The 11808-nt window shown below is 41.8% G+C and overlaps 1 protein-coding gene across 1 annotated transcript in view; it reads left to right on the top strand.

The window, feature by feature from the left end:
• The window catches only part of LOC116861129 (zinc finger protein 587B-like), a 31573-nt gene that overhangs the window by 17005 nt on the left and 2760 nt on the right, over positions 1-11808 (top strand). Inside the window, exon 4 of the mRNA XM_032847609.1 lies at positions 7747-7867. Coding sequence (XP_032703500.1) covers positions 7747-7867 — 121 coding nt within the window. The remainder of the gene's footprint in view (positions 1-7746; positions 7868-11808) is intronic.

Below are 11808 nucleotides of genomic sequence, written 5' to 3'. Positions count from 1 at the left end.
GCCTTATTCTTTAAGTCCTCTTTAATCTTGGATATTCTGCTTACTCTGTGCGATAGTTTATGTACGGATTTGGGCTCAACAAGCATTGCTGGGTGAACTTTTTAGGAGTCTTAAATTGTCCATGCTTCAGGAGGGAGGGGAGGATGGCAGAAAATAGCTTGCCAGTTTGGCCAAATTTGCATTGCTGCTTCACCACCTCTGAAAAACTGCAGGGCTTTCTGGTTTTCATTTGTGATCTGCATGCTTTGTGTTTCAGGAGGGGGCAGGTGTGAGACCCTCAGATGCTTCTGAAAGGAGCATGAATTTTTTTCACTTGCTGAAAGGAGGTATCACAGGGGATGTCAGCACTGTTGGGGGCTTATTAACCCCAGCTTTACAAGCAGCCATGTGCCCTGATGTCCACAACCTATTGGGCTGAGGTCACTGGTCGAAAGACCACAGTGGGCAGGAGAAACTATATTTGGTACAGAAACACTGGCTTCACAGGAAGCGGAGACTGCAGCCAACTGGATGGAATGTGCCTCTTCTAAAAATGCATCCGGATGGGGCGCCTGGGTGGCTCAGTGGGTTAAAGCCTGTGCCTTCGGCTCAGGTCATGGTCTCAGGGTCCTGGGATCGAGCCCCACATCGGGCTCTCTGCTCAGCAGGGAGCCTGCTTCCTCCTCTCTCTCTGCCTGCCTCTCTGCCTACTTGTGTCTGTCAAAGAAATAAATAAAATCTTAAAAAAAAAAAATGCTTCCGGACGAGTTTCTATGACAGTGACTGTAGGATCGGTGTGTACACAAATCTCAGGACCTCCAGGCGTATTTATCTTGTGCAGGTAAAGTCATTGTCAGAGAAAAAAAATAAAAAATAATCAAAAGGTTCTGTGGTTTCCTCTCAGTGATGTTTGCCTCAAAGCCACTACCACAGAGGCAGGGAAAAAAGATAAAGGAGGATCTGTATACCTGGGATCTGGCACTTGTGACCAGGAAGCATTCCTGAACTTGTATGTAAATATTCTTCGTTGTTCTCTACATTTGCTGCCACTGACATAATACCCCTATAGGCATGAGAAAGAGATGGAGTCAGTGTGGGGTTGCCAAACCTATTTTCCAAAAAGAGTAGGACACAGACATTCTGTCTTGAGCCATTTTTAAAGCTTTATTGGGGTGTAGTTTATATGTACTAAACTGCATATATTTACAGTGTAATTTGCTAAGTTTTGACATAGTTATGAATTTCTGAAACCACAACCGTGATAATGAACATATCTGTCACATTATGTTTATCTCATGTCCTTTTATAATCTCCCCTGCCCCTACTGGTAAACCAGTAAACCACTGGTTTACTTTCTCTTACAATAGATGGATGGGTACCTTTGAATTTTTTGAATGTTTGGAGTTGAGTATTTGTTGTTTTTATGTGTCGCAATTACTTTGAGATTCATCCGTGATACTACATGAGTAGTGGGTTTTTTGCTGAGTAATTTTTTACATATGCCAGTTTATCCATTTATCTTTGTTTTTTCTATATTTTAACTATTGAGGATAAAGCTAGTTTAAACATGTTTTATGTGAGTGTATGTTTCTTTGAACTTCTGTTGGTAACATGACGTCTGGGTCACAGGGTAGGTAAATGTTTTACTTTGGATCACACCTTTTGTATCTTCCCAGCAGGTATGAGAGTTCCATTTCCTCCACATTCTGAATATGTGGTTTAGCCAATCATTTTAATTTTAGCCTTTTTAAAAATAAGTTTTTAGTGTTCTCTCATTTTAGTTGTATTTCTGTAAGGGTTAATGATGGGCATTTTTCCCAATGCTCATTTGCTGTCTGCATCTTTGGTAAAATGCCTGCGCACATCTTTTTCTTATTCTTTGAGCTTTGGCTATTTTCCTTTGACAGGACAGTGAAACAAGTGCGTATGTGCTCACATGCACTGAACAGCTGTACCCTTTTAAATTTTTTCTGCATTATTAACATGTTCTCCATCACATTTTTTTTTAAATTTTATTTGAGAGAGAACAGGTAGTGGGGAGGGGCAGAGGGAGAGAGAAGCAGACTCCCTCCTGAGCAGGAAGCCCAGTATGTGGCTTGATCTAGGACTCGATCATGACCTGAGCTGAAGGCAGACGCATAACTGAGCAACCCACCCCATCACATTCTTTTAAAAGATTTTATTTATTTATTTGCGGGAGAGAGCAAATGGTGGGGTGGGGTGGGGGGAGAAAGAGGAAAGGGAGAAGCAGACTCCCGGCTGAACAGGGAGCCCGACTCTCAAGGCTCAACCCTATGATTGTGACCCGAGCCAAAGGCAGACACTGAACTGCCCAGGCACCCCTCTCCATCACATTCTCCTTAAGTCCAGTTGTTGAAGAATACAATAAAGCCTTGCTTTGTAGTGGCTACTCATTTCCCTGGGTTATCACTACTGGGGTTGGTGGGCCGGAGCAGATGGTGGAAAAGGTTGCATCAGAATGGGGCTGGGCTTTTACTTTGAGTCTCAAAGCCTGGCTGGGGGGTGACGTAGACTTCCCCAAGTCCTGGTCCTTTGTCTCTAAGTTTAATTCCTGGACTCCTGGCCATTGTAAGGACCCACAGGCAAATGCCCTCATCCAGGGCTTCAGTTTCATCCTATGTAAAATGGAACTTAGGAGCTGCCCTATTCCTAGTCCATTGGAAACTGAAGATTTGAGGTGTCCATTCTTGTGTAGGTCTACCTGTGGGAAGCATCCTAGATCCAGACACCTATAGCTCTCCCTGTTACCACCAGACCACTGTGCCCCCCTGGCATGTCAGGAATCGAGCTTCTCAGGAGCCCCTGATACAGGTCAACCCCCAAAACCCATCTGCAGGGAGGAGGGTCTGCACATTACTGAGGTTTGTGGATTCCTGGGAATATCTGGGCAACTCCCCAGAGCTCCTTGAAACTCAGTTTGCTGACAATGACCTAGAAGTGATGATGGTGTTTACCTTGGCTCCTGGGAGCATCAATAAAAGTAAAAAAAAAAAAAAAAGCACTGAGCCAAAAAATAAAAAAACACTGAGCACTTACTCATGACAGAATTACATGGGATTATTAGCTTCTATGTTTTTATATTAAAAAATATTTATATTTCTATAACTTTCCTTTTCGCAGTTTGTTCTGTGCTTAGCTCTTAGTTATTGGCATTTATATTGCATTAGTAATACCCTAGTTTTGTTCATTCTATAGAGTGCCACATAAATCAGTATATTTACTGTGGAATTTTGTCCAATCCACATGTGTGATCTAGCTTCTTTTCTCTTCTGAATCACTCTTTAACTGAGACCAAAAGCATGCTCACCAATTGGTGGATTATCATAGAAATAATTTGATTCATTTTTTTTTTTTAATTGCGAGAGAGAGAATGCCCCAATGGGGGGAGGAGGAGAGGGACAAGCAGACTCTGTGCTGAGAAGAGAGCCCCATGCAGGGCTTGATTCCAAGTCTCTGAGATGATCTGGGCTAAAGTCAGATGCTTAACCAACTGAGCCACCCATTCATCCTGATTCATTTTCGTATCTACAGAGAGAACACTCCTTATGGACCTCTACTTGCCCTAATTGCCAGATTAATTCTCTTCAGATCCTCTAGACAAATTTGATTTATGATGCTTAAATGCACAATGATGAATACTATTAAGGTATGTTATTCCACACAGCAGAGATTCTTGTCACATAGCTATGTTTTGGTTCGTTAAGCGTCCTTTGTTTTTCTTCCCTAAAAATTCAACGTGAGTTTTACTTATTTAAAACTTAAACTGTTTAATATGATGTATGCAACAGATGACCACTTGGAAAAACAAAAAGCATTTTTATTTTAATGAATTTTGTTAGTGTGCACAGGAAAGCTTCCAAATACATTTTTTTAATATTTTATTTATTTATTTGACAGAGAGAGATCACAAGTAGACACAGAGGCAGGCAGAGAGAGAGAGAGAGAGAGAAGCAGGCTCCCTGCTGAGCAGAGAGCCCGATGCGGGACTCGATCCCAGGACCCTGAGATCATGACCCGAGCCGAAGGCAGCGGCTTAACCCACTGAGCCACCCAGGCGCCCCTTCCAAATACATTTTTAAAAAATTCAGTGAAATGAGGGTGATATAAATTAGAAATGGTAAAGTAATAAATATATAACTATGTAAGTTTTCTACAATTAGAAATTTTGAAACATTCAAAAATTTCAGTCCACTTTAGTTTTGAATGTGTTAATGGTTAATTTTGAAATCAATGAAAAATTTTCACAAATTAATATATTGTATAGTTGTTTCTCCATATACTAGATAATTTTCACAAAAATTGCCTGTTTTAAAGCTTTTCCTAATATTTTATGGCTTATATGGATACTGAAAATATTATAGCTCTTTTTTTTACATTATATAAGTTATTTTTGCAATTAAAGTTTTTAGTTGTCTTTGTATTTTGCATCCATTTTTATCTTAAAGTGACAAGCATATTTTGTGGTTTTAAATTGGGGTCTTGTTTTGTAATGACTTGCACATTTCAAGCACAGGTTTGTTTAAAAAAAATCTTTTTTTCTTTTTTTTTTAATAAGCTTAGGCTTTTTGTTTTCATGTTAGGGTTGCTACAGCTTATTTTCTATTTGACTTGAGATATAAATGGAGATTCTTTTTTCCCTTCTCATTTGCAACCCATCTTAATATTTATTCCATTATCTATTTTCTCTACCAGTTGATAATCAAATCGAATACATATATGTTTATAAAAGTTTACCAATCTATAGATAACAGGGGTGTTCCCTGGCTATCTCCTGTGTACCACCAGCCCATTCTGGTTTCCTTTCCAGAATAAACTGTTAGATATTATGTAAATGTAAGATTTCTCAATAAACTTATATTTATTGCCCTTTAGAACACATTTCTTCTTTTAACAATTTTTTACATTGAGATATAGTTGAAATGTAATATATCTCAGATGCACAATTTAGTGATTTGAAACATACATCATGAAATGTTCACTGTATGTGTAGTTACCATCTGTCACCAAACAAAGTCATTACAATATTATTGACTATATTCCCTATGCTGTACTTTTCATCTCTATTACTTGTTTTATAATGGCAAGTTTCTGCTAATTAATCCCCTTGACCAATTTTGCCTATCCCCCTACCCCTTCCTCCCTGGCAAGGACTAGTTTTCTATGAGTCAGTTTCTCTCCTTTGTTTTTTAAGATTCCACATGTAAGTGAAATCATACAGTATCTTTCTCCATCTGACTTATTTCACTTAGCATAATGCCCTCTACGTCCATCCATGTTGTCATGAATGGCAGGTTTTTTTCTTTTTTATGGCTGAGTAATAGTCCACTGTGTATATATATCACATCTTTATCCATTCATCGATGGACACTTTGGTTGGTTCCATATCTTGCCTGTTGTAAATAATGCAATAAATAAAGGGGTGCACATTTCTTTTTGAATTAGTGTTTTGTTTTCTTCAGGTAAATATCCAGGGGTAGAGCTACTGGACTGTCATTCGATTTTTGGTTTTTTGAGGATCTTCAATATTGCTTTCCAGAGTAGCTGCAGCAACTTACATTCCCACTAAAAGTGCATGAGTGTTCCCTTTTCTCCACGTTCTTGCCAACACTTATTTCTTGTCTTGATATTAGCCATTCTGACTGGTGATATCTCCTTGTGTTGATTTGCATTTCCTTGTTGATTTGTCATACTAAGCATTCTTTCATGTTTGTTGGCAATCTGTATATCCTCTTTGGAGAAATGTCCATTCAGATCTTCTCCCAATTTTTAACTGAAATTTTTAGGGGTCTTTGGTGTTGAGGTATGTGAGTTCTTTATATATTTTGGATATTAACCCCTAATTGGATACAGTAACTATTATCTTTGTCTTTCTGTTTTGTTGATGGCTTGCATGAAAAAGCTTTTGAGTTTGATTCAGTCCTTTTTGTTTATTTTTGCTTTTGTTTCCCTTGTCTAAGGAGACAGATTCAGATAAATATTGGAGATTGATATTCATGCCATTACTGAAAATAGGCAGTTTTGAGTTTCATGGTTTCAGGTTTCATATTTAGGTCTTAAATTTAAAAAAAATTAAAAGATTATTTATTTGACAGAGAGAGAGATCACAAGTAGGCAGAGAGGGGAAATCAGGGTCTTCGCTGAGCAGAGAGCCCCATGCAGGGTTCCATCTCAGGACCCTGAGATCATGGCCTGAGCCGAAGGCCGAGGCTTAACCCACTGAGCCACCCAGGCACCCCATATATTTAGGTCTTTAATCCATTTTCAGTTCATTTGTTCTGAATGGCGTAAGAAAGTGGCTCAGTTTCATTTTTTTTTTCCATGTAGCTGTCCAGTTCTGCCAATACCATTGATCGAACAGATTATCTTTTCCCTACCGCCTCCTTTGTCATAGATTAACTGATAAGTGTGGGGTTATTTTGGGGCTCTCAATTTGAATTAATAGCCCAGGAATATTAGCATTTGTGTTTGAAATACACAAATTGTCTTTTTTATAGTAGCTGTATTTATAATATCTAATCATTCTACATAAAAAATGGCTTGTATCTATTTTTATTTAGGTCTGCTTTTCACAGTTCCTGATATGTTTTTTGATTTCTTTCAATTCTTGTCACATTTCTTATTATTAATTTGTTTTTCAAATTTTTATTTCATTAAGATATTTTTCCTAAAAGACAATTATCATATGATCTCTCTGGTATGAGGAATTTGAGAGGCAGGGTGGGGGAGTGGGGGTAGGGAGGGGAAAAATGAAACAAGATGGGACTGGGGAAGGAGATAAACCTAAGAGACTCTTAATCTCACAAACTGAGGGTTGCTGGGGGTGGGGGGAGGGATAAGGTGGCTGGGTTATGGACATTGGGGAGGGTATGTGCTATGGTGAGCACTGTGAACTTTGTAAGCCTGACGATTCCCAGACCTGTACCCCTGGGGCAAATAACACATTACATGTTAATTAAAAAAAAAAAAAAAAAAGATATTTTCTCTAAATGTTTAAATAGCTGAAAGCTTCATATAGGATTACCACGAGTTCGGTTTTTTTTTTTTTTTTACTTTTATTGCATTTTCCTAATTATCTTGTTAGTATTTCATGATTTTAAAAGGATTCTAAGCCATAGAAATGTCAACTTTGAGTACTTCATTTGTTCTAATTCATAAATATGTCTCTAGTCTTAGAGCATTGAGTATTCCGGACATATCATATCATCTGTCCTCTGATCCATATCTCTTATGACTTCCAGAATAGACACAGAACTTCTCCGGTAGCAATTCCAGTCATGCCTTCACACCTGCTTTTTCTTCCCACACAAAAGACAGGAGAGGCTGGTGGTTTCCTGATCACCCCCAACTCCATTTTACCAGAGCCTTTATACATCTTCCTACCAGTTCCCGACAGAACCCTCCGCACCTGCTTATAATCGTTACAGGTTTCACACCCTGGTCTTTGGGTTTCTCCGTGGTCTCCAAACTCAAGAACTGGGGAAATGGAATTTCATAGGAAACCACAACCCCGAGTTTAAGAGCCTACTTAGCCAGAGGGAGCCATTATTGGGGGACCTACCACTGAGAACATGTTGTGGGAGGCCAGACTTGTATCTTTCTGTTCACGATCTTCCTATGGGTCCCAGGGCCCTCAGGACGTAGGTCCCGCACCTCGGCCCGCCAGTCCAGAAGTGACTCCGCCTCACGCTCTCGGTCCCCTGAGGGCAGAATCCTCCCTCCTCAGGTCTCCTCCCGCCTCCCGCCCAGCGGGCCCCAGCTCGGAACCCGCTCCCGCACGCAGCCGGCCGGCGCCTCCCCGTCCCGGATACCGGGGCCCGGGCCGCTTGGACGCGAGCAGGTGGCCGGCGCTCGGGCCTATGGGGTCTGGGTTGGGGGACGGCGGGGAGGGCCCAGGGAACTAGCGCTTACCTCAACCGGGTCCCTGGGCGCGACCGCCGCCATCCGACTGGGAGGGCGGGGCGTACACCCGGGCCGGCGGTCCCGGTCCAAGCCCCGGCAGCTCTGGAAGGCGTCACCAAGCCGCAAACCCGCCTCTTTGCCGTGGAGACAACGACTCCCACGCCTTCACAGTCTACTCACTTCGGTCTCGCCCCCGCACGCCCCAGAGCGTCAAGGAGGAGGCCGGAAGTCCCTCCCCCGGCGATGAAATACCGCGGAAATGCTTCCATTGGCTCAGCTGCGCGCCTGATCTTCTGGGTAATGTAGGTGGTAATGTAGGCTGGTGGAAACCTAGAGGGAGGGAGGGAGGGGATTTGCTACAGCGAGGAGGCATAATTTTGAGGGAATAAATGCACGGAGATTATTATAAACAAGATAATTCCTGATGTTTGGAGTGCACTTTGGAGCCATGTCCCTAAGACCAAACCAGTAGGTCAAAAAAAGGCTTTGTGGAAGTAGTCACCTTTTAAGCCATCAAGTCGTTTGTTCTGTGATCTTACCCAGCTGAGTTTCAGCCTCTGCAGGTGTTAATCCAGGTACAGTAGGTTTTGTTGGTCACAGCACAGATGCCTCCTTGCTCAGCTAAAAAATATTCAAGAGCTCTTCTGTTATTAAGAACAACTTTGGGGGGCGCCTGGGTGGCTCAGTGGGTTAAAGCCTTTGCCTTCGGCTCAGGTCATGATCTCAGGGTCCTGGGATTGAGCCCCGCGTCGGGCTCTCTGCTCAGCGGGGAGCCTGCTTCCTCCTCTCTCTCTCTCTCTCTCTCTCTGCCTCTCTGCCTACTTGTGATCTGTCAAATAAATAAATAAAATCTTAAAAAAAAAAAAAAAGAACAACTTTGGGGATGCCTGGGTGGCTCAGTCAGTTAAGCGTCTGACTGGATTTAAGCTCAGGTTAGGATCTCAGGGTTCTAGATCAAGCTCCCGCTCACGTGCGCTCTCTCTAAATAAATAAATCTTTAACAACAACAACAGCAACTTTAGTCAGAGTCTAAAGATCTATTTTGGAAGCTATTGTCTTAGCAACAAATTCTGTATCTGGTAAGGAGGGGTTTCTTTTTTTTTTTTTCTTTTTTCTTTTCTAAAAATTATTTTTATTAACATATAATGTATTATTTGCCCCAGGGGTACAGGTCTGTGTGTCATCAGGCTTACAAACTTCACAGCACTCACCATAGCACATACCCTCCCCAGTGTCCATAACCCAACCACCCTCTCTATACCCCCCTCCCCCTGGCAACCCTCAGTTTGTTTTGTAAGTCTCTTATACTTTGTCTCTCTTCTGATCCCATCTTGTTTCATTTTTTTCCTTCCCTATCCCCCAAGCCCCCCACTCTGCCTCTCAAATTCCTCATACCAGAGAGATCATATGATAATTGTATTCTCTGATTGACTCATTTTGCTGAGTATAATACCCTCTAGTTCCATCCATGTCGTTGCAAATGGCAAGATTTCATTTCTTTTGATGGCTGCATAGTATTCCAAGGAGGGGTTTCTGATCATAACCGCCTTTACATTTACTCCTATAACCGGGAAAGTATGGCCTTGCCAAGGGAAGCAAATCCTAAGCCATGAATGCCTTTTGGCAGGTATGTCTTGACAATGTAAATCCAGGGGAGTTGATCAATAAGATGTCCTAGTTTGCTTGTGAAAAGTTAGGGACACCATTACATAACCTAAGAGGCATTGCCCAGCTGTGTGGCAGCTATGTAGGCATCCACAGGGCCAAGGAGAATGATAACAACCACAGGGAAAGACAGACCCTCTCAGAGCACAAACCGTTCTCATTAAAGTGTTAGTGTTCGTGGATTCATTTGTAGGAATTGGTGTGTCTACCCATTCAAGCCAGGAATAATTTAGGTTTTTAGCTCATATGGAAAGAAAATCTCCCAGCATAAAAGAACAAGTCATTCTAAATACCTTGCAAAGATGTTTACTGCTGATGTTTTCTCTTAGTGAGTAGGGGCAGATCTGAGCCTCCTATGGGAAGGCTATGGTGCAAATGTACTAAGACTTACATTAAGTCTTTGTGTCTAATTTGGTACATACAGGTATAATTGAAGAAAGGTAAAAACAAGGCACCAGTTGTTCTGGTCATAAACGTGAAACTTGGTAAGAGACTTCTTCAGGGGCAGCAGGAGTGGGGGTATTAATTATAGTTAGTATTTACATTGGGAATAGAAGAGTAGTTGGTCACAAGGAGTACCAGGAAGTCTCTAGCGTCATGGGAAGATTGGGATCTTTGATGATGAATCCAGCAGTCTGAAAGGTTACCCCCTTTCTAAGGGCCTGGGAGATACTGAAGGCATTATCTTTGTAGGCCAATGCCACAGTAAAGGAAAGAAAATGAAAAAAGATTTCGTGCTTAAAATCTGAAGTCTTGATCTGGCCTCTTGGGTGGAAGCAGTCTGCCTCAATGTCAGCTGCTTTTCTTGTTTGTTGGTTTTATTTGAAGGTCTCCAGCATCTATACAGGGCCAGAAGGCAGCTGGTAACTTTAGCTGTGAGAGGTGTATTTAAGGCTCAATGCCCTCTAGTTTTCCATTAGTGTCAGGGGTCAAGAGCACTTGAGATGGTCCTTTGCAATGGGGCTCAAGAGCTGTTTTTCTCTTGTGATGTATCCAAAATACCCAGTCACCGGGCTCTAGACTACAATTAACAGAATCATTTGAATTGGGAACAGGAAAAGCTGCTTTAACCTGTTGATGATAGGCTTTAGCATAAGACATTAAAGTCTTACAATCACTGGTTATATAAGTGTACTATAACAAGGGATCAGCAGAAAGTGGGATCAACCAATAAGCATTGGGTTACATTGGGTGACTATCTCATAAGGAGGGGGTTTTCCGGAGGGGGTACTACAAATGGATGGCAGACTCAGAAGCAATTCCTTAGGCCAAGGGAGTATAGTAGTTTCAGCAAGCTTAGAGACTTTTTAAAAAGATTTTATTTATTTATTTGACAGACAGAGATCACAAGTAGGCAGAGAAGCAGGCAGAGAGAGAGAAGGAAGCAAGTTCCCTGTTGAGCAGAGAGCCCGATGCGGGGCTTGATCCTGAGCCAAAGGCAGAGGCTTTAACCCACTGAGCCACCCAGGCGCCCCAAGTTTAGAGATTATAAGTTTAAGGATCCCATTAGTTTTCTGAACCTTGACTGATGATTGAGAGTGATAGGGACAGTGATAATTCCAAGAGATTTGCAAGGTATTCATTAAGGCTTGTATGATTTGCCCAGTGAAGTGTGTGTCTTGATCACTGAGATTATGGAAGGTATATCCCATGTGCAAAACATATTTTCTAAGAAACATATTTTCTAAATCTTTCTTTAAGATTTTATTTATTTGAGAGAGAGAGAGAGAAAAAGAGAGGGTGTACATGTGTGTGTGCACGTGCGCACACGTGCGTGCACACACACACGAGTAGGGGGGAGGGGAGAGAGAGAGAGGAGCAAGCAGACTCCCCGCTGAGCAGGAAGCCCGATGCAGGACTCAATCCCAGGACCTGGAGACGGTGACCTGAGCTGAAGGCCGACGCTTAACCGACTGAGGCACCCAGGCACCCCTCTAACAGTTTCTTTGCCACTGTGAAGGTATCAGCTTTGTGGCAGAGGAAAGTTTCAACCCATTTGGAAAATGTACATATAATAACAAGAACATATTGATAACCCATCCTACGTGCCAATTGAATGAACTCCAGCTACAGGTGTTCAAAGGATACAGAGAGAGGAGGTTGAGGCCTCTGGGAACAAGAACAGTTTTTCTAGTATAGAGGCCTGATGGGTTAGATATTGATGGTAAACCGTTTATGTAATTTTTTTAAAAGATTTTATTTATTTATTTGACAGAGACACAGTGAAAGAGGGAACAACAGCAG

Source organism: Lontra canadensis, unplaced genomic scaffold (genome assembly GCF_010015895.1).
Source record: "Lontra canadensis isolate GAN:19392208 unplaced genomic scaffold, GSC_riverotter_1.0 scaffold191, whole genome shotgun sequence".
In the NCBI taxonomy this organism is placed as follows: domain Eukaryota; kingdom Metazoa; phylum Chordata; class Mammalia; order Carnivora; family Mustelidae; genus Lontra; species Lontra canadensis.
The sequence above is the reverse complement of the archived record's forward strand: the minus strand, read 5'-3'. Positions and strand labels throughout refer to the sequence as shown.